This window comes from Lampetra planeri, chromosome 43, assembly GCF_965212315.1.
Source record: "Lampetra planeri chromosome 43, kcLamPlan1.2.h2, whole genome shotgun sequence".
Taxonomy (NCBI): Eukaryota; Metazoa; Chordata; class Hyperoartia; order Petromyzontiformes; family Petromyzontidae; genus Lampetra; species Lampetra planeri.
Window position 1 is genome coordinate 792,487 of NC_136149.1, and position 24,330 is coordinate 816,816.

The 24,330-nt window shown below is 53.3% G+C and overlaps 1 protein-coding gene across 1 annotated transcript in view; it reads left to right on the forward strand.

Moving 5' to 3' along the window:
• The window catches only part of LOC144732546 (glypican-6-like), a 117,831-nt gene that overhangs the window by 32,541 nt on the left and 60,960 nt on the right, over positions 1–24,330 (forward strand). The window contains exon 2 of the mRNA XM_078613971.1: positions 18,465–18,623. Within this exon, the coding sequence (XP_078470097.1) occupies positions 18,465–18,623 (159 nt within the window). The remainder of the gene's footprint in view (positions 1–18,464; positions 18,624–24,330) is intronic.

Below are 24,330 nucleotides of genomic sequence, written 5' to 3' on the forward strand. Positions count from 1 at the left end.
GGCAGCCGGGCGTGTTGCTGGCAGCCCACCCCCTCGTGTGCCATACTGACCTTCATAGGTGCTCGCCAACAGCACTTGCCCCAACAGTCTGTTAAGACTATACGAGGGATCTTTGTCTTTGTTTGGATGTTAACTTTCGGGCACGTTCATCTACTTGGGGCTTGGGGAGGCCTTCACCCAGCAGTGCCGTTGACCATCAACGATCATCGGCACGGTGGAGACACTCGCCATGCCTTGCAGACAGAAACTCCCGGGTTGTATCGCCATCCCGGTGACGACCCTTGTGCATGGAGTTCCGTTCTCCCTCCGTCCGGCACGGGTTTCCTCCGGGTTCCATCGCTAAACACATCCCACCCACGCAACGTGACCGCTGTTGGCCAAAAAAACATCGCAGTGCTGCAAAGATTTCCGGACAATCACTCAATGGGGGTGATTCACGCAGCAGCTACAGCATCAGCAGCAGCGTCATCCCCTGCTGCGAAAGCTTGGCAGGACCCTCCTGCAAAAGAGTCTTGACACTCTCCTGGGCAACCAAACGTGACAATGATCAACAATAAGGCAACCGAGGAGTGGTCCACTCAGTGGCGTGAACAATGCGCTTGAAACATCGCGAACCGAGTTTAATTCCCAGCCGAGGCAAAAGTCAGTGGCGAGTGATCCCTCAAATGTTCTGGGCCCACCTATATCACCTGTACCACCAACTCACCACCAACTCACCTGTATCACCTATATCACCTGTATCATTACCTGTATCACCAACTCGCCACTCACCAGCGTGGTGGGGTCTGGTCAAACGACCCCGACAAGCGACACAATGTTGGGGCCTTCATCCAGCAGTAGATTGAGAATGTGCAGTTTATTATTTATTTATTATTTGTTAAATATCACTTTGCCTCGTGCCGCCTTCTTTGATATGGTTCTGCTTTGTATATTTGGCGAATTCCTCATGAAGTTTAATTATTTTTTTATTCCATATGGAAAGAAACCAGAATGCCAGAATGCCGAGACCAAACACACAAATAGTAGCAAAGTGCACATCATAGCCAGGCCGCAGCCTGCTTGCTGTACTGCCTCGTGCACGTGTGGAGTCGCGCACACAGCACGAGCATCGGCGACATTGGAACCGGTCTTGAGCACCCCCCCCCCCACTCCTTCACCGACCCGCACTGACCCAGCGTGCTTGAAGTACGGTCAAACCCCCCCCCCCCCCGTTACATCACAAGCCCTCATCCAGCAGTGGATCGCCAAGGGGCTGTTGGGTTGGTTGTTTTTTCCCCAACACTTACGGGAGACCGGGGGCCCCCACGTTCAAACAAACACGGTGGGGGGGGGGGTCACTCCACCGTACGGTGCAGCCAGCGAGCTGCGGTCTCTCCTCACTGCCCCGGGGGCCCCGCGAGGGTGCGGAATGCGGCCTCGTGCTCTCCACCCCGTCCACTTCGTCGGCTCGCTGCCTGCTGCGTGACGAGTGCATCTCGCCCCAGGAAGGCCCGACCTCGCACTCCAGTCCGCCACGGTGAATCTCGCCTCGCTGTGGTTTGTCTCCTTCGCCGCTCGTGGGGGTTTGGTTTGGTCGTTATCTTTTATCCTCGAGCAAAGAACGTATCAGCGTGGCAATCATCGCAGCCCGATTGCGACAACTTTGGCAGGACCCCTTCTGACAAATATGCGAGCCATGAGACTCGGTGGGTAGAACGAGCATCGTAAATTAAACGGGCGAATACAAATCACAGCCCGAGGTTTGTTTTCGACGACGCACACAGATATTCACGTCTCCTTTGCTCGGTAATCTCCCGCCTAAGTGTGCACATGTCCCACTCGCGTGGCACGCACAGCCCGTGCTTGGCAGGAGAATAAAGCGTCGCCACTTAGAGTGAGAGGGGACGGAAATAATCTTGCGGAGAAAAAAAATGAAACTCCCGAAATCGTGAAAGCCATGGAGCGAATTCAAGCTGGGATATTGTGCACCGCAGATGTGGGGAAGTGGATGTCGGCTCTGGCACAAAAACCGCGCGGTTTTGCGACGATCGCGTGACAGTTCACACGAAACGTGCGAAAGAGAAGACCCAACGTCTCCACCACAATACAGCCACAACAGAGTGTTTTGGGGTTAGATCGCATAAGTATATAAATGTGTCGTTAAACCCGCCACCACCCGACACAGCCAACTAGTAAGGGTTGTCACGTAAACAGAACGTGCCAATTCGTCACTAGTACAGCACACCGGTGTGTTGGAGAGCAAAGCCACAACACTTACAAATCTGAGTAAGACGTTTCACCAGTAATTAGGTGGACAGCCAGATTTGTGGATAAATCCTCCACCCGCTCACGCACACACGCGGTGCCCGCAGGGGACGACGCAGTGTCGCTCGGCGCTGAAACGTCCCCGCGCTCATGAATAATCTCACCATGCTGCTTGTCTCTCCAGGGAAGCCTCGCTGAGGGCCTCGTGACTCAGAAGGTCACGGGGCCTCCGTGAAGCTCTCAGGAGAGGCCTGCCAAGTTTCCGCAGTACGCGGCGATTATTGCTCCTCATATTCAAACCGAATCATCTGTGGGGCTAAGCCCCTTTGGCCGATGCCCCTCGGTCTTGTTGCGTTGGGCGTACGGAGACGCCATACATCAGGCAACTGCCGACGCCGTCGAACGAATCGGCGAATCCCAACGTAACAGCTGCAACATGATTGTTGCCAGTTGCTCTTCAGGTGTCTTACGAAAGAGAGAGTTAGACGGACAGCCGACGTCCGAAAGATCGACCCTCCCCGTGTGTCTGCCACGATGTGCCGACTCCTCGTTTGCTCCATCCCTGGATTGCGTCTCGACGGGGCTGGGCCGCGTCTGTGCACAATCGCTCCCAGATTGCCTCGCTGGAGAACAAAACAAATGTGCACGAACGGTTCCCGCATCGATATCACACTTTGCGTTGTGTAACACTGACGTTGCCCCTCCTCCTTATCTCTAAGGCTTGAATCTACAGCTCCCATTATGTAACTGATTACTGATTATCGGTTCGATTACTTGACTGCTGTAATTGGGTAAGACAACAATTATGGGGGGGGGGGAAGTTTTTGTTCCACTGCTGAATGAATGCCTCTCCACGTGAGAGTCTATCATGGGGGTTATCTGACCATACTTCACCACGCTGCTCAGTACGGGTTGATAGAGCAGGAAACCAGGAGTTAGCATATCACGCGCCAGTGCCGGCCCGAGCCTCTTGGGGGCCCTAAGCAGAATTTGATTTGGGGGCCCCCCTCCCACCACGCAGACTCATCTGTGCTAGAAGGTGGCCAGGGGGCCCCAAGCAGCCGCTTAGTTCGCTTATGCCTCGGGCCGGCCCTGTCACGCGCCACTCAAATCGGTCCGTCAGGTTTATGGTTTATATCGGAGTTTGCTAACCACTGCGCCACCGCCGCCCGAGAGAGACGTCTGCACAAGTGTGTGACAAGCGTGTGGTCGCCAGAGGACGTGGGTCTCTGCCGACTGCTCCGCGGTCGGCGACGACACGAGAGAGAGAGTGAGTGAGTGCTCAATAGGTCACGTGATGGGGACAATGGAGGCGCGATCATGCCCTGGCAGGCATGAGGAACGCATGGGTGGCCGTGTGTGTATTTAGGACCACGTCGGATAAAACAACAGTGGTTTCTTTAATTACCGTCAGCTGGGACAAAACGGCGTCAAGCTCTGCCACCCCACGCCTCTCTCTTTCTCTCTCTCTCGAGGCTGCTTTTCCATGGCCAGAAATGACGACGACTATAACAACAATGGCGGCGGCTGCGGCATCGCCAACGCCGTTCTGCCACGTGCGCGCATTTCTCTCCTTGTGAAGCCTTTGGCCAAATCTCCCGGTGTGCGCGCGCTCGCATCGGCTCTCGGAAGCCAAGCAGGGTTGTTTAAATGCCTGCAATGAGCGCCGCGATTGTCCTCTGATAAGGGGGTGGGTGGGTGGGGGGTTGTCCCCACCACGCACCGCCAGCTTCGCTACGAGTGGCGCCGCGATTGCCGGTGCCATTGCATTTGCCCGCAGAGGTCAAATGCAGCAGCAGCACAAGGAATCGTTGCACCGTACCGACGCGCGCCGCCCAGCGAGCCTCCGCGGACCCACGCGCCGGCGTGGTGCGGGCCGTCATCCAGCAGTGGATTGACGCGATGGAGGTGTGCGGTGGCCCGGGGCTGGGTGGCCAGCAGCGTGGTTTATGCTGCAGCAGCTTCTGCTGCGTTGGGGGGGTTGTGGGGCCGCCTCTTCTGCCCTGTCGTGGCGCATTCATTTATTTATCCGACTGACATTCGACTCGCTTTTACGATGAAACCACAGGGAATACATTTTGCACAGATATAGATATATTCCACCCTCACCTCCCCCCCCCGAGAGTGTGGGTTCCATTATCACAGAAGGGGGGTGGGGGTAAATGATATAGGGCTCAAGACACAAGGGGACCCTGTGTGTGTGAGTGAGAGTGAACCGCCACAACTCTTCCTAACCCCGCGCACGCTCCCTGGGACTCCTCTACCTCCTCCGCTCTCTCAAATTCCTCTCCAAGAGAGCGGAGAGGAATGTTCGACGCGCGCCTTCCTCTCTGACTATTATTAGTCGGGGGCGGGGGCCAGGGGTGGAGGATGCAGGTTGCGGTGGGCTAAGGGGGAGGGCTTCTGGCTCGTGTTGGGCCACGTACGGTGCGATAGAAGTTCGCGGCATGCACGCGCATGCGGATGAATCGTGCCACTTTGTTGTCCGACACGCGGTGGATGCTGCCCGAGGCCTGTTCCACTTTGAATCCACAGCCACCTCCTGCTTGAGCCCCCCCCCCGGCCTTGCCTACCCTGGGACTCGGAAATTAACCGATGGCTTTATTAAAGGGATGCCGAGTCGATTTATAGATTGTCACACACAGGCTATATCTGTTCGCACACACACAAGCACGTTTGCTGTCAGCCCCTCTTCCAAGTACTATTTCGTGTTAAGTCTCTGTTTTACACAACGTGCGCTATGTTTGGTAGCTCGTTAATTTAATGTTTTTTTGTTCCCTCTGAAAAATATATTTTCTAACTTCGGAGTTTAACGCCAATTGCGCTATCGGTCGTGCCGTGGGATTCGTTTCCATTTCCCTTCGCTGCTCTTGCAGCGAGCCATGGGCCGAGTGTGGCAGCCTCGCCATTGCATGAAGGAAAAGGCCCGTGGAAGTTGATGTCCTAGAACGATTTCTGAATTCTCTTGAATGGGCGCACCTCTGTACGCCCTGCTAGGAGTGTTCGACGCAGGAAAAACAAGCTAACATTGTCAATATTTCATACCTCGGCATGAAGCAAATGAAATAGCAAACCAAAGTTTAACACGACGCCTTTTGTTTTGTGTGCGGGTACGGTGTGGGTGACCGAGGTCCATCAAGAAGACTCCCGGCACTCGAGCGCCCCGTTAAAATCACATGGACAGGGTCCAGCGCAAGGTTCTCAGCCATCGGTGTCGTCGCGTTGTCCCGTGGCACAGCCGTCACGAGTCCCCGGAAACCGCCCGACTCCCCGCGGGCCTCCCCCGCCTCTCCCCGCGGGCCTCTCCCCCCCACCTCTCCCCCCCGCCTCTCACCCCCCCCCCCCCCCACGGCGCTCCCGGCCTTCGCTTTTGCGCTTCGTCGCTGGGGATTGATTTCGAGGTCTCCCTAATCGGCCCCGAGATCCGCACTTAAGAGCAGACGTGGGTGGTATCATCCCCATCACGCAGCTGTTCGATCTAAAGCTGGATAAAGCAAATAAATAAAGGGGCGGGTCCCCCCCTCTATGTACACGCGTGTACTTGCGAGCCGCCCCCCCCCACACGCACACACCTGTCCTGCGGGCATGCGGTGTGGCGAGCGGCAGCCCCAGCGGTTGCCGCGCCACGGTCCGACGCCATACAGCCTCGATTCTCACCCGCGGCCGACATCGGTGACGAGTCATCTGATCCGGGCCCTCGTCATCCTCGGCCGTGATCTCGCCGCTGTTGGATGGAGCCCCCCCCCCCTCCACGTCATCGCCACCCCTCTCGGTGTCGTGATGCAGAAGTTACGACTCGCTCGAGCACAGCGACCGATTGCGTTGCTCTGTCTCTGCTGTGGTGGTCCTGTCAGGCATCTGGAACAGCTCCCTCCTTTGGCTGCCATTCTGTTACCAGTCTCAGCGACAAAGGCAGCATCGCTTCTCGTGCCTTGTCCTGCCCAAGGCCGCTGACATTTCTTGGCAGTCAGTACGGCATCTCTTCTAGATTTGAAGCTTTCGTGACTGCAAGGATTCATATTCTTAGGTTTTTTCGGTAAAGTCACGTAGGTAAAAAATTCAAATTAATAAAAGAAAAAGAAAATAAAAATCACGACGTTTCGGAGGCAACACAAGCTTCCGTCTTCAGGTGGAACCGTCACAGCACGACTGCTGCATCAAGTAAATGAGAGATTACAAGAGATACCACTCCGTATATACGTCGTGATTTTTATTTTATTTTACTTTTCATTTTTTACCTACGTGACTTTACCGAAAAAACCTAAGAATACGGCATCTCTTGTTTTACATTTCTTCTCCGGTCCCACGTTTTTCTTATTTCTCTCTGTCAGAACCTCTTCCACGCTTCTGTTTCGCATCTTTCAGCTTTTTGTTCCACTTTCACCCCCGTTACGAATGGACATCGAAAACCTTTAGCTGGTCCGGGTCTCACTTAAGTTGACTCAGCCTGAAGTGAGTACCCGGTCTGGTGTGGTTGTGAATGAGCACTGGTGGCGGGGGGGGAGAGATGCAGGCGGCTGCCGGTTGTGTGCACGTCGCCCTCGCCCCACCGTCGCTTTGTGTGCCGCGCCGGCCTTCAACAGCGCCACGGTGGCTAGGAGACGTTAACCCCCTCGCCTGGTATACAGGAGGTCGTGGGTTCGATCCCGACTCCTGATGCCTGCCGATCGAAATTTGGAGTTGGCATGTCTCTCTCTCATCATCATCACGGTGGCTAGGGGATGTTAACTCCCTCGCCTGGTATACAGGAGGTCGTGGACCTCCGTTTTTTTCCTTCCACATTTTAGAATCAACATCACGCGTTCAGAGCATTTGGCCGCTGTACATTTCCACGTGATGAAAATCCACCTCGTCGAGCAATCGTTGGCGATGGCCAGCTCGTTTCTGAAAAAGGGCGACGCAGCTCAGTGGGCGCTTAGCCGACAAATAAAAAACAATATTGTCGTCGTGGTCGTGATAGGCGCTCGCGTACAACACGTGTGCTGGCAGTGGGGGCGTGCGTGTCCTCTGCCAGGCATCCGCTATTGTTCGCGGTGTGGCCCGGTCCGGGTGTCATGCCCTTGGCTGTGCGAACACAGGCGCGAGAATCAATGTCTAATTAATGCACCGCTAATAGGCATCTTCCTTGGGAAAGCGCCGATGTTGCCGAGAACATGTGTGTGCCCGAGAACATGTGTGTGCCCTCGTGTGTCTATGCGCGCGTGTTTTTTGTACGTGTGTACGTGCGCGTCTTTGGCGAGCGGTGGTGCATCCGTTGGTGCACTCCTTGCCACGAACCCAGTGACCCGGGGTTGATTTGCACTCACGACCACAAAGGTGAAATATTTGGATTGGTCCTAGGCCTCCTCTACGTCGACTCAGCCTTAAACGAGTAACTGGTGTGGTGTGTTAACATCAACATTGGGGTTACAATGATGGCCGGCGTGGTGTTAGCCACGCCGCTATTTCGTGTGCTGAGCCGGCCTTAATGGGTGCTAGCAAACAGCACTTGCCCGAGCAATCTTTAAACGTCTTCTCCAATGGGGATATTCGTTTTCTCTCTCACACAGTTGCGTCCGTAGTGACGCCAGGGTTCACACACCGCTCCCCGATCTCGGAGAACTGCGTTCAGTTACCGGTCATGGACAACATCTCTTAATGTGTCAACACGTCCCGGGCATCCCCTAGGTCAACTCGGCCTTAATTGAGTACCTCACGTGGTGTGTGAATACCGGCACTGGGGAGATCAAGGTGGCTCGTCACACTGCTGCACACGCGTCATGCTCGCAATGATAGGTGCTCGCTAACAGCACTTTCCCCATTGGTGTGTAAGACCAAATGTGGATTCTTTGTAGTATTTGTGTCAGCGTGGGTAGAGACTGTTCGAGAGAGCGCTTTTAGCGAGCGCTTATGGAAGCCACGACAACAAACGAGTGGACTGGTTGTGTCGTGAATTACAAAGCCCCATCCATCAGTAGGTATCTTATCCCGGTCTGGGATTCCCCTAGCTTGACTCAGACGCCAGTGACATGCGATCGACATCAGTGCTCACAATCCCAACCGGTGTTCGCATGCCGTTGTTATCCTTAATAGGCGCTCGCTAATAGCACGTTACAGTTTATTAGCCTAATGTCCTATAACTTTTGTGCATCCGTGAGTATATGTGTGAATGTATTCGAGTATGCATTGTGAAAGCGGTTCGCGCGCAGCGCTATGGACCCGGCGACACGAGTTCGATTCCCACTCACGACCAACAACAGTGGCGAATATTTGAGCCGGTCCTGGGCCTCCCCTAGGTCGACTCAGCCTCAAATGAGTACCTGGTGCGATGTGTAAACATCGCCACTGGGGAGACAAAGGCGGCCGGGCGTGGTGCTGGCCACCCACCCCCTCGTGTGCCGTGCCGGCCTTCATAGGTGCTTCTCGCCAACAGCACTTTCCCCAACAGTCTGTTAAGGCTACACAGGGGATCTCCGTCTTTACCTTTGTGCGCTCGCCTCTTTTGCCCCAGCCTGTCTGAAACTGACACCTGCTCCGGCCAAGAGCTGGTTAATGAGCAGGGCTGTGTCCGGTGGAGGACGATGCCGGGTCTGCTGCCCTGTGGTCGATAGCTGAAGCCGTCTCCCCCCTCCTCCATCTGCCCCGACATCCGTGCCTCGCACAAAGACGCAGATCCCCCATATAGCCTTCAAAAGGCTTTGGGGCAAGTGCTGTTAGTGAGCACTTATTAAGGCTGGCACGGGTAGCATGTTCAGCACCATGCTTGGTCGCCTTTGTTTTCCCAGTGCTGATGTTTACACATTGCACCAGGTACCAATTTCAGGCTGAGTCGACCTAGAAGAGGCCCATGACTGGATATTTGTCATCGATGTTGGCTGTGAGCGGGAATCGCAGTGCGCTAGCCACCACCGTTTACACTCGTAACGCACGAACACACACAGACACACACATGCGTGTGTTGTTGTGTGTGTTGTGTGTTGTTGTGTGTGGTGTTGTTGTGTGTGATGTGTAAATCCCATCTGTGGAGAGACACAGATGTCCTGGCGTCGGGCTGACCACACGAGCCCTGAGCACACCGCGCCGGTCTTCATAGCAGAATAGATATCAGACATCTTCATGTCTTTGTCCACATGAACATGTTTTGAAGGTATATATGAAGGAGGCATATTGTCTGCTTATGGATTCTTGTTTATATTCTCCACAACGACGTTCATGGCCATTCTTCATGGCAGTGTCTCCTGGTTATTCGCGAGCATATTTACCGAAGATGCTCGTGAATAGAACATTTCGTGGATAACGATATCGGCGCTACGAAAACCAAACCTTTAAATGAATTACCTTAAATAACTGCGTAAATAATCTTTCTCATCGCTTTCTCTCTCGCTCTCTCTCTCTCGATGTAGTAATGTAGCGACCCAGATGCGATTCGCGGCTAGCCCAAAATCGCGGATAGCAAAGTTCGTGAACGAAGAGTGAACACCGCGTGAACACCGCGTGAACACCGCGTGAACACCGCGTGAACACCGCGTGAACACCGCGTGAACACCACGTTAACACCGCGTGAACACCGCGTGAACACCGCGTGAACACCACGTTAACACCACGTGAACACCGCGTGAACACCGCGTGAACACCACGTGAACACCGCGTGAACACCGCGTGAACACCACGGCATTACGTCCCCACGAGGTGCTCGCCAACAGCATTTTCCCAACCACTCTGCTAAAGGCGACACGGGGAGGGACCTTTACCTTTGTGTGTGCGTGTGGGAAGCGCTGGCACGAGCGAGTTCACTCTGAATTGCTATTTCCCGACAACGCCACCACCACCAACCACCACCACCAACCACCAACTACCACCACCAACCACCACCAGGTCCCATCGGCGGCCACGCCGCCGCCGCATCGTTAGCGATTGTTGTTGAGAACCCTTGTGCAGGTCGGCCTGACCCAAATTAACCACCGAGCACAAGGTGGACGGAAACATTAGCAAACAAACAAATAAATAACTGCGCGGGAGAAGCGAAGCGATTCCCAGAGTTGAGAATTGCGCCGACCAACAAAAGTGGCTCGACTTGACGTCATTTCTGGGGTCGCTGCTTTTGGAAAGGGACCCAAACACAGCCGAGGCAACAACAATCTGCTGATATGACTTTATTGATTCTGTCCCAATGCCGGGTGGCAGAGGGGGGGTGGAGGGGGGGTCTTGTGTATAATAATAATAATAAAACTAATAACTCGGTATAAAATTATAAAAAGGAGACGTGGAAGAACAAAAGGGTACAGAGGGACACACAAAAGTGGGAGTTCTGAGGCCCGGTGTCCTGTCGGGATCGTCGCTCGCTGCCCGCGCGGAGCGGCCTGGGGGTTGGCGGACCGCGCGCCGACGGGTTCACCGCGCGCGTCTGTGGCACAACCAAACCCACCTTGCGGGGCATCGGCCACTGGGAGGATGGCGTCGTGCATCGATACCAACCCGTTATGCACGATTGTCTCTTTCAACACATATCTATATATATTATATATATTAAAATCTATCTATATAAAATCGCAAATCTGTCTGTCTGTCTGTGTGTGTGTCTGTGTGTCGCCGGACCATACGCAGTTTCATTGGACGAAATGTGAGGGATTTGCGAGACACGATTGGTCCGTTTGGTTTTCCTAGCACTGCGATTGGCCCGTTCATCGAGGCCGTGGCGGAGTAGCGCAGTTGGTAGCGCCCTCGCTTCCCATGCCAAAGGTCGCGGGATCGATCCCCGCGTCCTTCACAGGCGAATATATTTTTAAATCCTTTATATTAAGTTCGCTGCCACGCATATAAAGAATTTATAGTGAAAAACTTTGTTTTTACGAACGCGTCCACATGCAAACCACAAAATACAAAGCCTCCAACTCAGACAACACGTGAAGACCCGTGCAACGCCGGGTTTTACTGCTATTTATATATAAAAAAGGGAAATTTGTGAATGTGTGTCTGTTGAAAATGTTTAGCGTACTTCCCGACATGCAAAAAACGTGAAATTTGCCATGTGGGTACTTTCCAGAATGTACACCATGCAAAACTTATAAAAACATTACTTTTGTATTCTTTTTTGGGGGGGGGGCGCAATAATGCATATATTTTGCACGGCAAGTGAGCTGTGACGTCACATCTGTCATGTGACCCGCGCGTGCGGAAGCGTAACGCAGTGTGCCTGCTCATCACGCACCCCCCCCCAACCCTCGCTGAGTAAAGTGCCATGCAAATGTTTTGCAGGTCTAAGACGTTCTTCGCGCAGCATTGCTTTATTATTCCTGTCGTTTACTGCCGTACGCACCGTTAAAGATGTGTGTCTGTAGCAAGCGCGTGTATGTGTACCTATGGACGGGGGGCGCGTGTGTGGGGCGAGCGGTAGTGTAGTGGTCAGTGCGCTGCGCTATGAACTCGGCGACCCCGCGCAGTGACCCACGGAGACTTCGACGCGAGCGACGTCACCACCGAGAACTCCCTGCAGGTGCACAACAAAGACACAGAGACCCCCCTCCACCCTGCGCCCTTAAGAGACGAGTTGGGGGAGGCGCTGTTCGCGAGCACCTGTGAAGGCTTCTACGTCGCACTCGGTGGAGGTGTGTTCGGGCCACGCCCGGCCGCCTTTGTCTCTCCACCACACCGGCGATGCCTACACGTGGCACCAGGTAGTCATGTAAGGAGGCTGGGGCGACCTCGCATGAGTAGCAGGTGTGGAGAGTGAACACGATCACACACGTGCACAGGTGTGTGTGTGTGAACACGTGCACAGGTGTGTGTGTGTGAACACGATCACATACATGCACAGGTGTGTGTGTGTGAACACGTGCACAGGTGTGTGTGTGTGTGTGAACACGTGCACAGGTGTGTGTGTGAACACGTGCACAGGTGTGTGTGTGTGATCACGTGAAATCGCAGGCGCACAGGTGCTAACACATGACTGCACACACACAATGGCACGTGCGAACACACGCGCACACAAGCAAACTCAAACGAATGTGAAAACATGACAAAGACAAAGATCCCCCGGATAGCCTTCAACAGACTGGTGATGCAAGTGCTGTTAGCGAGCACAAACACACCGTCACACACACACCGGCACACACACACACACCGTCACACACACACACACCGGCACGCACACACACACACCGGCACGCACACACACCGGCACACACACACACACACCGGCACGCACACACACACACCGGCACGCACACACACACACACACCGTCACACACACACACCGGCACGCACACAGCCAACGTTCCAGTGGCCTTTCTCTCGCGCCCGCCTCTGCCCGTGCAGGAGATTTAATTTCTACCCTTTGGGAGGCAATTTCACTGGCCACTGTGTGTCTGTGTGTGTGTCTGTGTGTGTCTGTGTGTGTGTCTGTGTGTGTGTCTGTGTGTGTGTCTGTGTGTGTCTGTGTGTGTGTCTGTGTGTGTGTCTGTGTGTGTCTGTGTGTGTCTGTGTGTGTGTCTGTGTGTGTCTGTGTGTGTGTCTGTGTGTGTCTGTGTGTGTCTGGCGGGCTCACAGCGTTCACTTCCTTCCCGTGATACCGTTTAGACCTTCCCGTGATAATCTTTAGACCTTCCCGTGATAACGCTTAGAGCTGTTGGCGTGTGGAAGCCCCCTCGGTGTTGAAGCTCAAACGCTGGGGGCCATTCTCGCCGAAACTGGCTCCACCGGTTTTGACAGTGGCCTGTCAAAATAAATAAAATAAATAAAAGCATTCCCCTCGTCCCCCACTACCCCTGCCCCCCTCCCCCACCCCACCCCCATTGCCGCCAGTGCTGCTCAAGACGCCGGCCACACCGCCCTTTGGTGCGGGGCGGGGGAGGGGTGGGGGGGTAGAAACCCGGCACGGGTCCCCCCCACTCATCGGGCGAGACTCCCGCCTGGGATGCCGGCACTCTGTGATTCGGGCTAAACGTCTGGGCCCGGCTGGAGTTGAGCGGCGTTCCGTGTCGAGGCGCAGACATTGCGATCGCCCCAACACCGCGGTGCTGGGACTCGCCCTGGGACTCTGCCAAGTGGTTGAGGCGGGAGGGGAGGAGCCTAAGGCGGGGGTGGGTGGGGCCTGGCTTTGTGACGTCGGTTCGCTCCTGCGCGTCGGCGGCCGCGTGCGGCCTCCAAAGTCATCGTCGCGAGCGATTTAAATCCCGCGCCCGACTGCGCCCCCCAATCGCGCCGGACTTTGGAAGCCACGCGGGGTTGAGCGCGATTGGAACTGGCAGGCGCAGCGCCTAGGGCCTACTCGCTCACCCACCCAGCAGTAGGCCGTTGCGTGTGCGGCGTGGGGGAATGAAATCTCAAAATCACACCGCAAGTTTACTCGACTGGGACTCTACGTAGCAATCATCAGAGGTGGGACAAAGTCATTGTTATGCAAGTCCAAGTCGAGTCGCAAGTCATCAAATTCATGACTCGAGTCTGACTCGAGTCCAAGTCACATGACTCGAGTCCACATCTCATAGGTGGGACAAAGTCATTGTTATGCAAGTCCAAGTCGAGTCGCAAGTCATCAAATTCATGACTCGAGTCTGACTCGAGTCCAAGTCACATGACTCGAGTCCACACCTCTGGCAATCATCACCCCCAAACTGGCAGGCTGACGCCACGTGTCACTCGTGCACACGAGACTCATCTTGGTCTCTTTGAGTTCTCGCCTGGCCAAGTGAAATCAACTTTAAACTTGCGCAATCCATAACGGGCAATTTTCAAACGCGGAAAACAGTTGTACTGTGCTGTGACACCGACGGACAAACGCCTCTTTTTTCTAATAACGCCACGGCGTCGTCAACATCGACGGTGGGAGCAGATTATGGGCGCATAGATATCACGGCGCACGCACCAACCGCGGCATTAGCCGGTGCGGCCTTGGGGCTTGGAACGGCGCACCTCTGCGATGAGCGGCAATCGTCGCTCGCCGCCGGGCCACGTCACCGCCCCGGTTTGACGTCTTCCTCCGACTGGGCAGGGATCGACGTCGCGACCAGGAGCGCCGCCTTGGACCTGGCGGTCTTGTGGGGGGTTTTTTGTTCCCGGGCAACGCGAGGCTCAATGTGTATGCCCTTCGTTGTCGCCTGAATTATGAACGGATTCCTTGAAAATGTTGCGCGCGGTCACACGCCTTAAATGCGAGAGCATTGGCACGCGCGCGCGAGACTCAATCGCTCGGGACGTCCCTTGCATTTGCGACTTGAAAGAATGCCATTCTTATTCATTTGCATAGCTCGCCAAACCGAACGGGCGATGCGATGCATCTTGCCGCGGGACATCGTGTCCGTTGATCAGCTCGTTAGCGTCGCGGCGATGTTGCACGTCGCGAGTAACGTAATCCAGCCGGCCCTTGTGCGCGCTTTTTTTCGTCCGTGTGTATCTGCAGAGCACAGACACTCCTCGGTTTGATTGAAAATATCAAGGTCTGGTGAAGACTCAGGGGTTTTATTGTTCAGCATTGCATTCATTTCTGCAAGTGAACCCATCATCTCATTACCGTTTCAATCCTGATAATTGCTTGCTGCGCGGTGCCTTAAACTCTTCCACCCCATTTCGCCGCTCATTACCGCCGAAATGGTCTTCATTCACGCCCGTCGCATGAATTCCACTGTTTGGAATTCGAGCGTCATTTCCGATGCAGCGTGCGTGCCCACCTTTGGTGGAATAAAACAAGACGAGTGAGTGACACGGGTCCAAACGGGCCTCGGCGGGAGGGAACGGCCTCTGCGATCCGTCACGCCGGACGAGAGCTCGGTGGGTTTGCGGAGAGAGATGGATTTGTTCTGGGAAGCGCACGCCTGCAGAGCAGTGATGTGAGATCGGTTGGATGCAGTACAGCGAGTCGGGTTTTCCTTGTTTTGCCTTCCGCCCGGCTGGCTATTTGAGAGCCATCGCCTTGTGGATCTCCCCACGTGCAGAAGAAAGACGCAGTACCCAAAAAAACACGGAGGTGGCCGCTCGCCTTGGTGGTCAGACCACTCGGCCGACTTCGGCGAGATCCTGGGGTCCAAATATGGATCTCAGCCACCCGTCAATAAACCGGGTTCTCAGATGTCGCGGGTTCACTGTGTCAGCACGGTCATCAATGAGTGCATAATAAACATCACATTTCCACTGCGTTTTGTTTGTGTGTGTGAGAGAGAGCTTATTTGGGATAAATTCCAGCTCTCGGACTTGAAGAGATTGCTTTGGCAAGAGACGAATTTTTTTCTTTGCTGGGGGTTAAGAAGATGTGCCCCCCCTCCCCCCGCCCGCGTGTGGATAGGAGAGGTCTATTGAGGCCAATGCAGAAGTGCTTGTACTGTCGCTGTATTGCGTCGTCTTCCGGAGCATTATCGGAGACAGGGTGATGCGCTGCTTGCTGCGGAGTTCCAAATGGTGAAGTCTTCGTTTCACAACGTGATGCCACGGCACAACTATAATTATGGCAACGGCGAAGATCTAAAACAATGAATTGGCCAATTATCCCCAAGTAGGGCATCGTAATTACTCTACGTTTGGCAACTGCCACGTACCCACGACTGGACAAATCTCATTCTCTGTTGTATTTTCACGTAAAAAAAATACTTGTCAAGTCAACCGGACCGTATTGCGTCTGTGCTTGTTCATCACCAGTCACATCTGGTAAAGCCAGCGGTCTTTGTGGAGAAAGCCTGACTCGGCTGATGAGTCCCTGGAGGACAAAACCAATCCAGAGTTTGCGTGCTGACAGCATTACTCTGGAAGACATTATTACAGAAGACCAATTACTATGGAAAACCAAGCGGCCAGTTGTCTATTTTATTTTATGTTATTTTAAGACGTGGAGCTGACTATTTATTCAGTGCATTACTCATCATGTTCCACTCTGCTGCTTGGTGAGATTATAGATATTAAAAAAAGTTAATTATATGTGATGGGGAAATTGTATCTGTTGTTGTTGTTATTATATTGCTCACAAAGTAAAGTATCTCTATTGCCGCTCGACGAGGAATTTTAGGCGATGTTGCGAAGCCTCCCCCCTCCGACCGTCTCCCGCCGCTATGGCCGGAGAGCGCTTTCCTCCCGAAAGGCCTCCTCGCTCGGAGCCCAGCACGCATCGATCTGCGTGCCGAAGGGGCTGCTGCCTCGCTGGGCGTTAGGCGGGGGTGTCAAGATCCCGCCAATCGGAGGCGTCGGAGCATTCAGCGACAAACTCTCGGCTCGGATGCGTCGCCTCGCCCCGACGAGGCGCTCGGAGTCGGAGCTCGCCCGCAAAATCAGCGTCCGTTAAGAACCCCGGTGGGCGCGGTGGATACGTACACGGGGTTTTTAAAAGTTATTACTCTTGGTAGAGATTTGGTAGACAGTTATAAAGGTGTTCCCACACTGCGTGGGTCATGGGGCGTTGTTTGACCATACTTCGCCACACGGGTCAGTGTGGGTTGGTGACGCGGGTTCACATATCGTTGAAGGGGACCTTTCTTGCCACTATCAAAATACAAGAAGAGGTTTTGCCCTTTCTGGCAATAAGGCAGTTGTCTCAAGATGTGAAAACACCAAACAGAAACCGTTTGCAAGGAATCGTGTCTGCATTCACCACACGCACTTGTGGGGAACATGAAAAGCGCACGCTCCGCTAGTACGTGATGATGCATTGTCTTTGAAACCGATTGGTCCACACCAGAGACAGCTTTCTTTAGAGCCTCGTCTCACTAACAGTGCTAGACCAGAGGACAGCGACAAAAGGCGTTTGGTATTTTAACATCTTGACACAACTGTTTTGTTGCCAGAAAGCGTAAAAGCTATTCTTATATTCAGATATTGCCCGCTGCTGATGTCAGCCCTGGTACAGGGATTGAACCCAGGTTGCCGAATTCATGGCACGATGCACATGCCACTGCCCCCCCCCCCCCCTTGTCAATGTATCTCGTAATGTCCCTCTGCACGAACGGCTTTCATTCTTGATTCCTCACAACAAAACGCAAACGCGATATCGACTAAACGTTGTCTCTTGTTTTAACTCTGTCGAAGAAGGGATCCTCTTTAAGATCTAGCCCCAGGATATTGCATCAGTAAATAAGACGTGAAGGCGTACGTACACTGCTGCACATTTCCATTAAAACCTTCCGCCCCGTCTGCTCGAGACGGAAAGGCGTTGAAAGCACAAAACGCCGGGTGGCTCAGGGCAATATGTTACATGGCACGGTTGCCTCCACGCTCTCTCTCTCTCTCCGTCTCCCTCTCTCACCGCCTCTATTTTATGCATCCTGTTCATGAGATAATTGTGTTCAAAGGCGAGGGGCTCTCTTCCGTGGCAGTCCCCGGCAAATTGAGGTCCAATTCAACGGTGCAATCCGTTCAGGACTCTGTTTAAAAGCAATGTGAAAACGTGTGCCCTTAGCCTCCCCTGTCTCCGTGGGGCGTTTGTTGAAAAGAAATCGTGGGCAGATTTCGTGCTGCTGCTGCTGGAGGCGTCGTTGGAGTTTAGTCGTGGAGGAGGAGGGAGATGAAAGGGATTCATTATCTCGTTTATGTGAATAAGATTGTTTCCGTTTGTTCCATCTGAATTGGAGGTGAAGTGTGTGGTGGTACATTTGTGTTGTTTGCAGGACTCCGCAGCACCCCACCGACGTCGTTTAGCCAATTTCCTTCTTGGAACGCTGTTCAGTTCTGAACGAGAACCCCGCACCCGTACGAGGCCAACGCCCTCAGTGGCTCCTGCAGGTCGAGTCGGCCGCCAACTCGCTTCACCTCGCCCCACGTGACGAGCTTGGGCGCGCTCGCGTTCACGGACGTTAATCATCGAAAATTGTCTGGCGCGAGCTGACCGATTGCGCCAGTTAGCGCCAGTGGCGTCTGAGAGAGGCTTCACCGTACGGGCTGCGGCCGTCTGGAACGCTCTGCCTTCCGACATTAGGAAGCGCCTGGAGCTATGCACTTTTAAATCTCCATTGAAAACGAATTTTTTTCGGATTGTTTATTGTGTTTAGTTTTGTGGTCCTTTGCCCGCACCTCCGATTAGCATGATACAGTGCGAAAGGAGTTCAACATACGTAGCACGGTTGCCTACGTACGTTCAACACGTATATACACAAGTAGGCTTGTGGGGCCTGGGCCCCCATTAGCCCGAACCTCTAATTCAGACTCGGGACTTTATTTCAGCTGGCAAGGCCCGTGATTGCCTGACATCCGTTTGTATGACCGACCATCTCTAAAGCACCTCTGTCCCCTCTCCCCGTGGTCCCCCCACCCCTTTCTCCCCGGGTAGGTGAGCACCTCAAGGTGTGCCCGGCGCGCTACACCTGCTGCTCGAGCGAGATGGAGGAGAAGCTGTCGCGCGCCGGCCGCTCGGAGACGGAGGCCCGCGTGGAGGAGGCAGGCCGCCTTCTCTCCGCCAACTTCAGCGCTCGCCACCACAAGTTTGACGGTGAGCGGCCAGGAAGCGGCCATGTGGCTGGGGCGCGATGTTCACATCTCTCAGGGCAATTTGACCCAATGCCACGTGGTGCCAGGCTTTGATGGACAGTGCGGGCGCGACACCACTTCCTGTCACTCGTATTGGCATACCGGTCGACCCCTTCCTTTTTACAGACCAATTCAGACCTTATCGGTCAACCCCGTGCCTTTATAAATCTCAAAGTTCAACCTACAAAGTCCCAGCACAAGGGAGAAACACAAATAGACAAAAACATGTGTTTTGCCCGTATTGAAAGGGCTGTATGCCGTATGGACCTAAACTCAATGTCCCTGCACAAGAATAAGGATCAACTGTATGGGTTGACAACTATGTAAAGGCATCGCCGTCACATTTTTTGGATTCATTTAAATAGTTTTGCTGCTATTTGTCTATTCTTGTCTCTCTCCTCCCCAGAGATTCCATCATATTTCACGCATTTTTTTGATTGTGTATATGCACTATCATCTTATTTACTTCGCCTCCTTCAATTTTCATTAAATTATTGTTAATTTTAGTCCACATTTGTTACGTATATTAAAAAAATCACGTGTATAAGTTTTGTCAATTTAGAATGGCGTGATGTAACTTTTGCAACCGCGACGACGTTGTTTCACGCCTCTCACCGGGTCCCCGTTTCGCCTCGTGGTTAAATGAAGGAAACTTCCTCACCCCTTTCTTCTTGTACCTCGGCGGAGCGTGTGGCCCAGCGGTAGGCCCTGTCTTGTCGTTGGTCGAATTAAATGAAGTCGCGAGCCAAAAATGTCCCGGCGGGGAGGGGGTGCCACGGCTTCCCTCACCCCTGGCTGAAGCCGAGGGGACACGGATTGTTTGTTATGTCTTTGCGCGCCTAATTTGTTTTTTATTTCTCAGTTTAAAAAAGTCCACAACAGCGGCAGCTGCTGCAGTGCCAGTGGGGACCAACAGGGGTTAGAGGTCACGGCAGCCTCCCAGAGTTCAGCTGGGGCGGGTTCAGATTTCCCTTTTGCTCATTTTCGTGCCCTTTGTTTACGTCCCCTGCTTGTTTTACACAGATTATCTGCTGCTGATGATGATGAATACGACGACGATGATGATGATGACGTCCTTGAGTTATCGGCTAAAACGTTCACCGGACCAAATTGTGGATTCAGAGCAGATGAACGGAGGGTATATTGTGTCAGAGCTTAGGAGCTAAGCCTGGTTAGTAAATGTGATGGCACACTGCCTGGGAATACGGCTTGGGCTGCAAGGTGGCTGGGAGATGGCAGGACGTTGACATCTGCGTGTGGCTTTGAGTGTCGCCACCCCCCCCGCGTGTGCCGTGTGTTTCCTCCCAACAACAATGCCAAACATCCAACGCGGGCATCTCCTGTTAGCGAGTCCCTCAGACTCTGAGAGGCTCTTCCTAAGGAGAGGATGTTATCATCTCAGACCCTTACAATTATGACTGAAACCGTAATACAAAAATCAGCATTCTCGACATGCAAATTCGGTTTTAATTGATATGTAAAATCCCTGAATCATTTACATATTATTAAATGTGTTTCCTTAATTGTGTTGTGGAAATGTATTGTGAGCATTGATGATGCTGGATGTAATTACCAGTGAAACATCACAGTACTTAAATTGTAAATGTGTTGTGGGTTCACTCTCCAACACACGGGTGGGCTGAAGTAGTCACTAATTGGCGCGTTTACGCGACAAACCTTACTGGCTGTGTCGGGTGGTGGAGGGTTACGACACATTTATACTCACGCGATCTAACCCAAAAACCTTTGTTATGAGCCATGTTTTGTTTACACGTTCATATCGACTTTACACGCAAAGTCTTCTCAGCCAATGTCACGATTCAGAATCGATGATTTTCCAATTGTGTAAAGTCGCACAGTGATCCGGCCAAATCAACATTCAACTTCCTGGCGATCTGAAACGAATCCAATTGGCAACATTTGCACCACGTGACAATTTAATTTGTTTGGCTGTGTCGACTAGGCCAGATCATTACACCTCCTATCCACCCCCCGCCCCCCCCCCGGTAAAAAAAGATTCCCTAAAAACAACCTTAGATTCATTACACATTTTCTTCTTTGTGTTCTGTACTCATTTATTCCCACATCTCAATTCAACTGCTCTCAGCGGGTTCTTACCCGGTTGTTAAAGGTCACCTGTCCATCATCAGATCACGTTGCGTCTCACAGGGCTGGCCGATGTTGCCTGGGACATCCCCGCACCGTCTCATCCACAAAGCGTCTGGGTGGAAACCTCTGCCCCACCTGTGCCTCAGTATCCAGCAGAGGTGGGACAAAGTCATTGTTATGCAAGTCCAAGTCGAGTCGCAAGTCATCAAATTCATGACTCGAGTCTGACTCGAGTCCAAGTCACATGACTCGAGTCCACATCTCATAGGTGGGACAAAGTCATTGTTATGCAAGTCCAAGTCGAGTCGCAAGTCATCAAATTCATGACTCGAGTCTGACTCGAGTCCAAGTCACATGACTCGAGTCCACATCTCATAGGTGGGACAAAGTCATTGTTATGCAAGTCCAAGTCGAGTCGCAAGTCATCAAATTCATGACTCGAGTCTGACTCGAGTCCAAGTCACATGACTCGAGTCCACATCTCATAGGTGGGACAAAGTCATTGTTATGCAAGTCCAAGTCGAGTCGCAAGTCATCAAATTCATGACTCGAGTCTGACTCGAGTCCAAGTCACATGACTCGAGTCCACACCTCTGGTATCCAGGGCGTCTCCGTGTTCCTACGAGCAAAATGGGGGGGGGGGGGGGGGGCAGCCCTCATCTCAATTGGCAGCCCTCAGCTCGTCGCGGAAATTCCACATTCACATGACAGGGCGAGGTTGGGAGCCTGGGCGGGAGGGCAACCTCTAGAGGTATCAGACGAACGGCTGTCGAGTTCCTTACAAGCAGCACACATTTAGTGGACCCTGGGATGGCGATGGTAGGCTGTGTAACCCCCGCCCCCTCCCTCCGGGGTTTGAACTCGTAACTTTGCGAGTCAATCGCAATAGCCGCAGGGCTGCCAAGTCTGACGCGTTCGCGCAGAAAGTCAAAGTCAAGGTTGATCTCCCGCTGCTCGAATGGACGTTGGGGCACCGGTGCCCATCTCTCGCCCCGAGAAGAGTGGCGGAGGCGATTGGTGGCGTAGCGCAGCGAGTCGGTGTCCAGGGCAATTTGCATTGCGCAGTCGTGGTGGCCACGCCACTCCCCACACGTGGACACGCACACACAGACATTGTTGTCCGTCAGCTGCTGGATTCAGGCCTCCCCCACGCCGGGCGGCTTGTCGGGGTCGCTTGCCCATACTTCACCGCACCGGCCGGTGTGGGCGGCTGAAGGCGGGGGGCGTAGACGCTGCCAGTCCACTGCCCACAACGTAACTAGCCCACAGAGCCTATAACGCCTGTTATGCCTTGGCGGTCACCCGTCTCGGCATGATCCAGTCTCGAACCGGTTTAGCTTCGAAGATCTGAAGAGACCGGCTGCATTTCCGGCGATAGGTTCGGTCATAGGGTTACACAACAACAACAACTGTCATTCGCTACTAAGTGGCGGTGACGTCACCACGACGCTTGTGCCAGGCCATGTGCACCTTGAGGCCACGTGAAGTGTTGAACGCCCGCTGGCAGGAGGTCACGGGGCAGACCCAGCAGGTGCCACGGGTCGACTGACTGAGATGACCGAGCTGACTGGCTGATGCACCACCTGTGCCCCCTACTGTGCCAACTTGCTGTGCTTTAGCCACCCGGTGCTCCGCTCGTTGTTGTGAGCGTCGCTCCTCCACCCTCCGTTGTTGTTGGAGGGCGACTGCCTCCAACTGCTCAGTAGCGTCCTTCACGAGCCTCCTCCACAGAGACCGATCTTGACACCGCTGGTACCAGTCATCCGCAAGTCCACTCAGCTCCATGTCCTCTTGTACCACATCACTCCATCTCTTCTCTAGCCCGTGCCGCGCCCGTTTAGCTTCCTCGATCCGGTCGAACAAAAGCTGTTTAGGCATGCGGTGGCTGGGCATGTGGGCTACATGACTCAGCCAACGCAGCCTTGCCTGCCGGAGGAGCTCACCGATGGGACTTTGCCCAGATCTTTCAAGGATTTGTGATCTCCTCACACAATCCAGCCTGGTTAAACCCAGGATGGATTGTACGCAGGCCACCTTAAATGTTTCTAACCGGCGAAGATGCTCCATTAGGGGGGTCCACGTTTTGCAAGTGTAGAGAAGGGAGGGAATGACATTCACACGCACACACACATACACACGCATTCACACACACACGCATTCACACACACGCACACACACATACACACACATTCACATACACACACACATAAGCACGCATTCACACACACATACACACACGCATTCACACACACGCACATACACATACACACACGCATTCACACACACACACGCACACACACATACACACACACGACGTTAATGTATCTGGCCAACCATCTGCAAGCACAAAAGTCTGGGTCACATGGGCAGACATTCGGGCCACTCATCGTGAAACGTGTTTTTATATTTTCTCGCACGAGAGCTCCACTCAACCTGCCGCCACGGGGAGCCGAGCACAACAACAATAACAAAACACAAAACTACAAAACTACAAATCTCGACGCTGGAGCCCTGAGGGGCCACCGCTGCAGTTCGCACGCAGGGCCCACGTGGGATGGGGTCACGTGGGATGAGGCCATGGGGGAGAGACAATGCCAGCCTCACGCGCCAAGTGGCAAACAAAAAGGCAAAGATCCCCCGTGTAGCCTTAACAGACTGTTGGGGCAAGTGCTGTTAGTGAGCGCCTAATGAAGGCTGGCACGGCACACGAGGGGTTGGGTGGCCAACACCACGCCCGGCCGCCTTTGTCTCCCCAGTGACGATGTTTACATACCGCACCAGGTACTCATTTGAGGCTGAGTCGACCTATGGGAGGCCCAGGATCGGTTCAGATAATCGTCACTGATGTTGTTAGGTTCGTAGCGCAGCGTAGCGATAACCGCTACACCACCGCTCCCCAAGTGACACACACACGCATTCACCCACACACATGCAATGGATCCGAGGTGTTAATATTTTATTGAGGTTATTTAAGACGGCGGCGTGTGTCGCTGTGTGTGTCTGTGTGTGTCTCTGTGTGTGTCTATGTGTGTGTCGCTGTGTGTGTCTATGTGTGTGTCTCTGTGTGTGTCTATGTGTGTGTCGCTGTGTGTGTCTATGTGTGTGTCTCTGTGTGTGTCTCTGTGTGTGTCTATGTGTGTGTCTCTGTGTGTGTCTCTGTGTGTGTCTGTGTGTGTGTCTATGTGTGTGTCTATGTGTGTGAGGGATTAATAAAGAACAACCATAACCACAATCATATAAATAGAAATCTATGCATTGATTTTATATGAAGACAAGTCTAGATATTGTGGCCAAGGTTTATCAAACCGTTGTTTTTATTTACATAGCATCGCAAAAAAAGTTTTATAATAATATATTGGGGGGGACATTTTGAGCATATTTGAATATTGGGGGGGATGTGTCCCCCCCCCCCAATTTATATTATAATTACAGCCTTGGTGGGGACACGTGACATCGGAGACCACGATTACCACATGAAAGTTCAATTTCTGAAATGTATTTGATTACATTTTATCCTGCTACCAACATCGCCCTTGCGCAAACACCAAATGTTATAATTG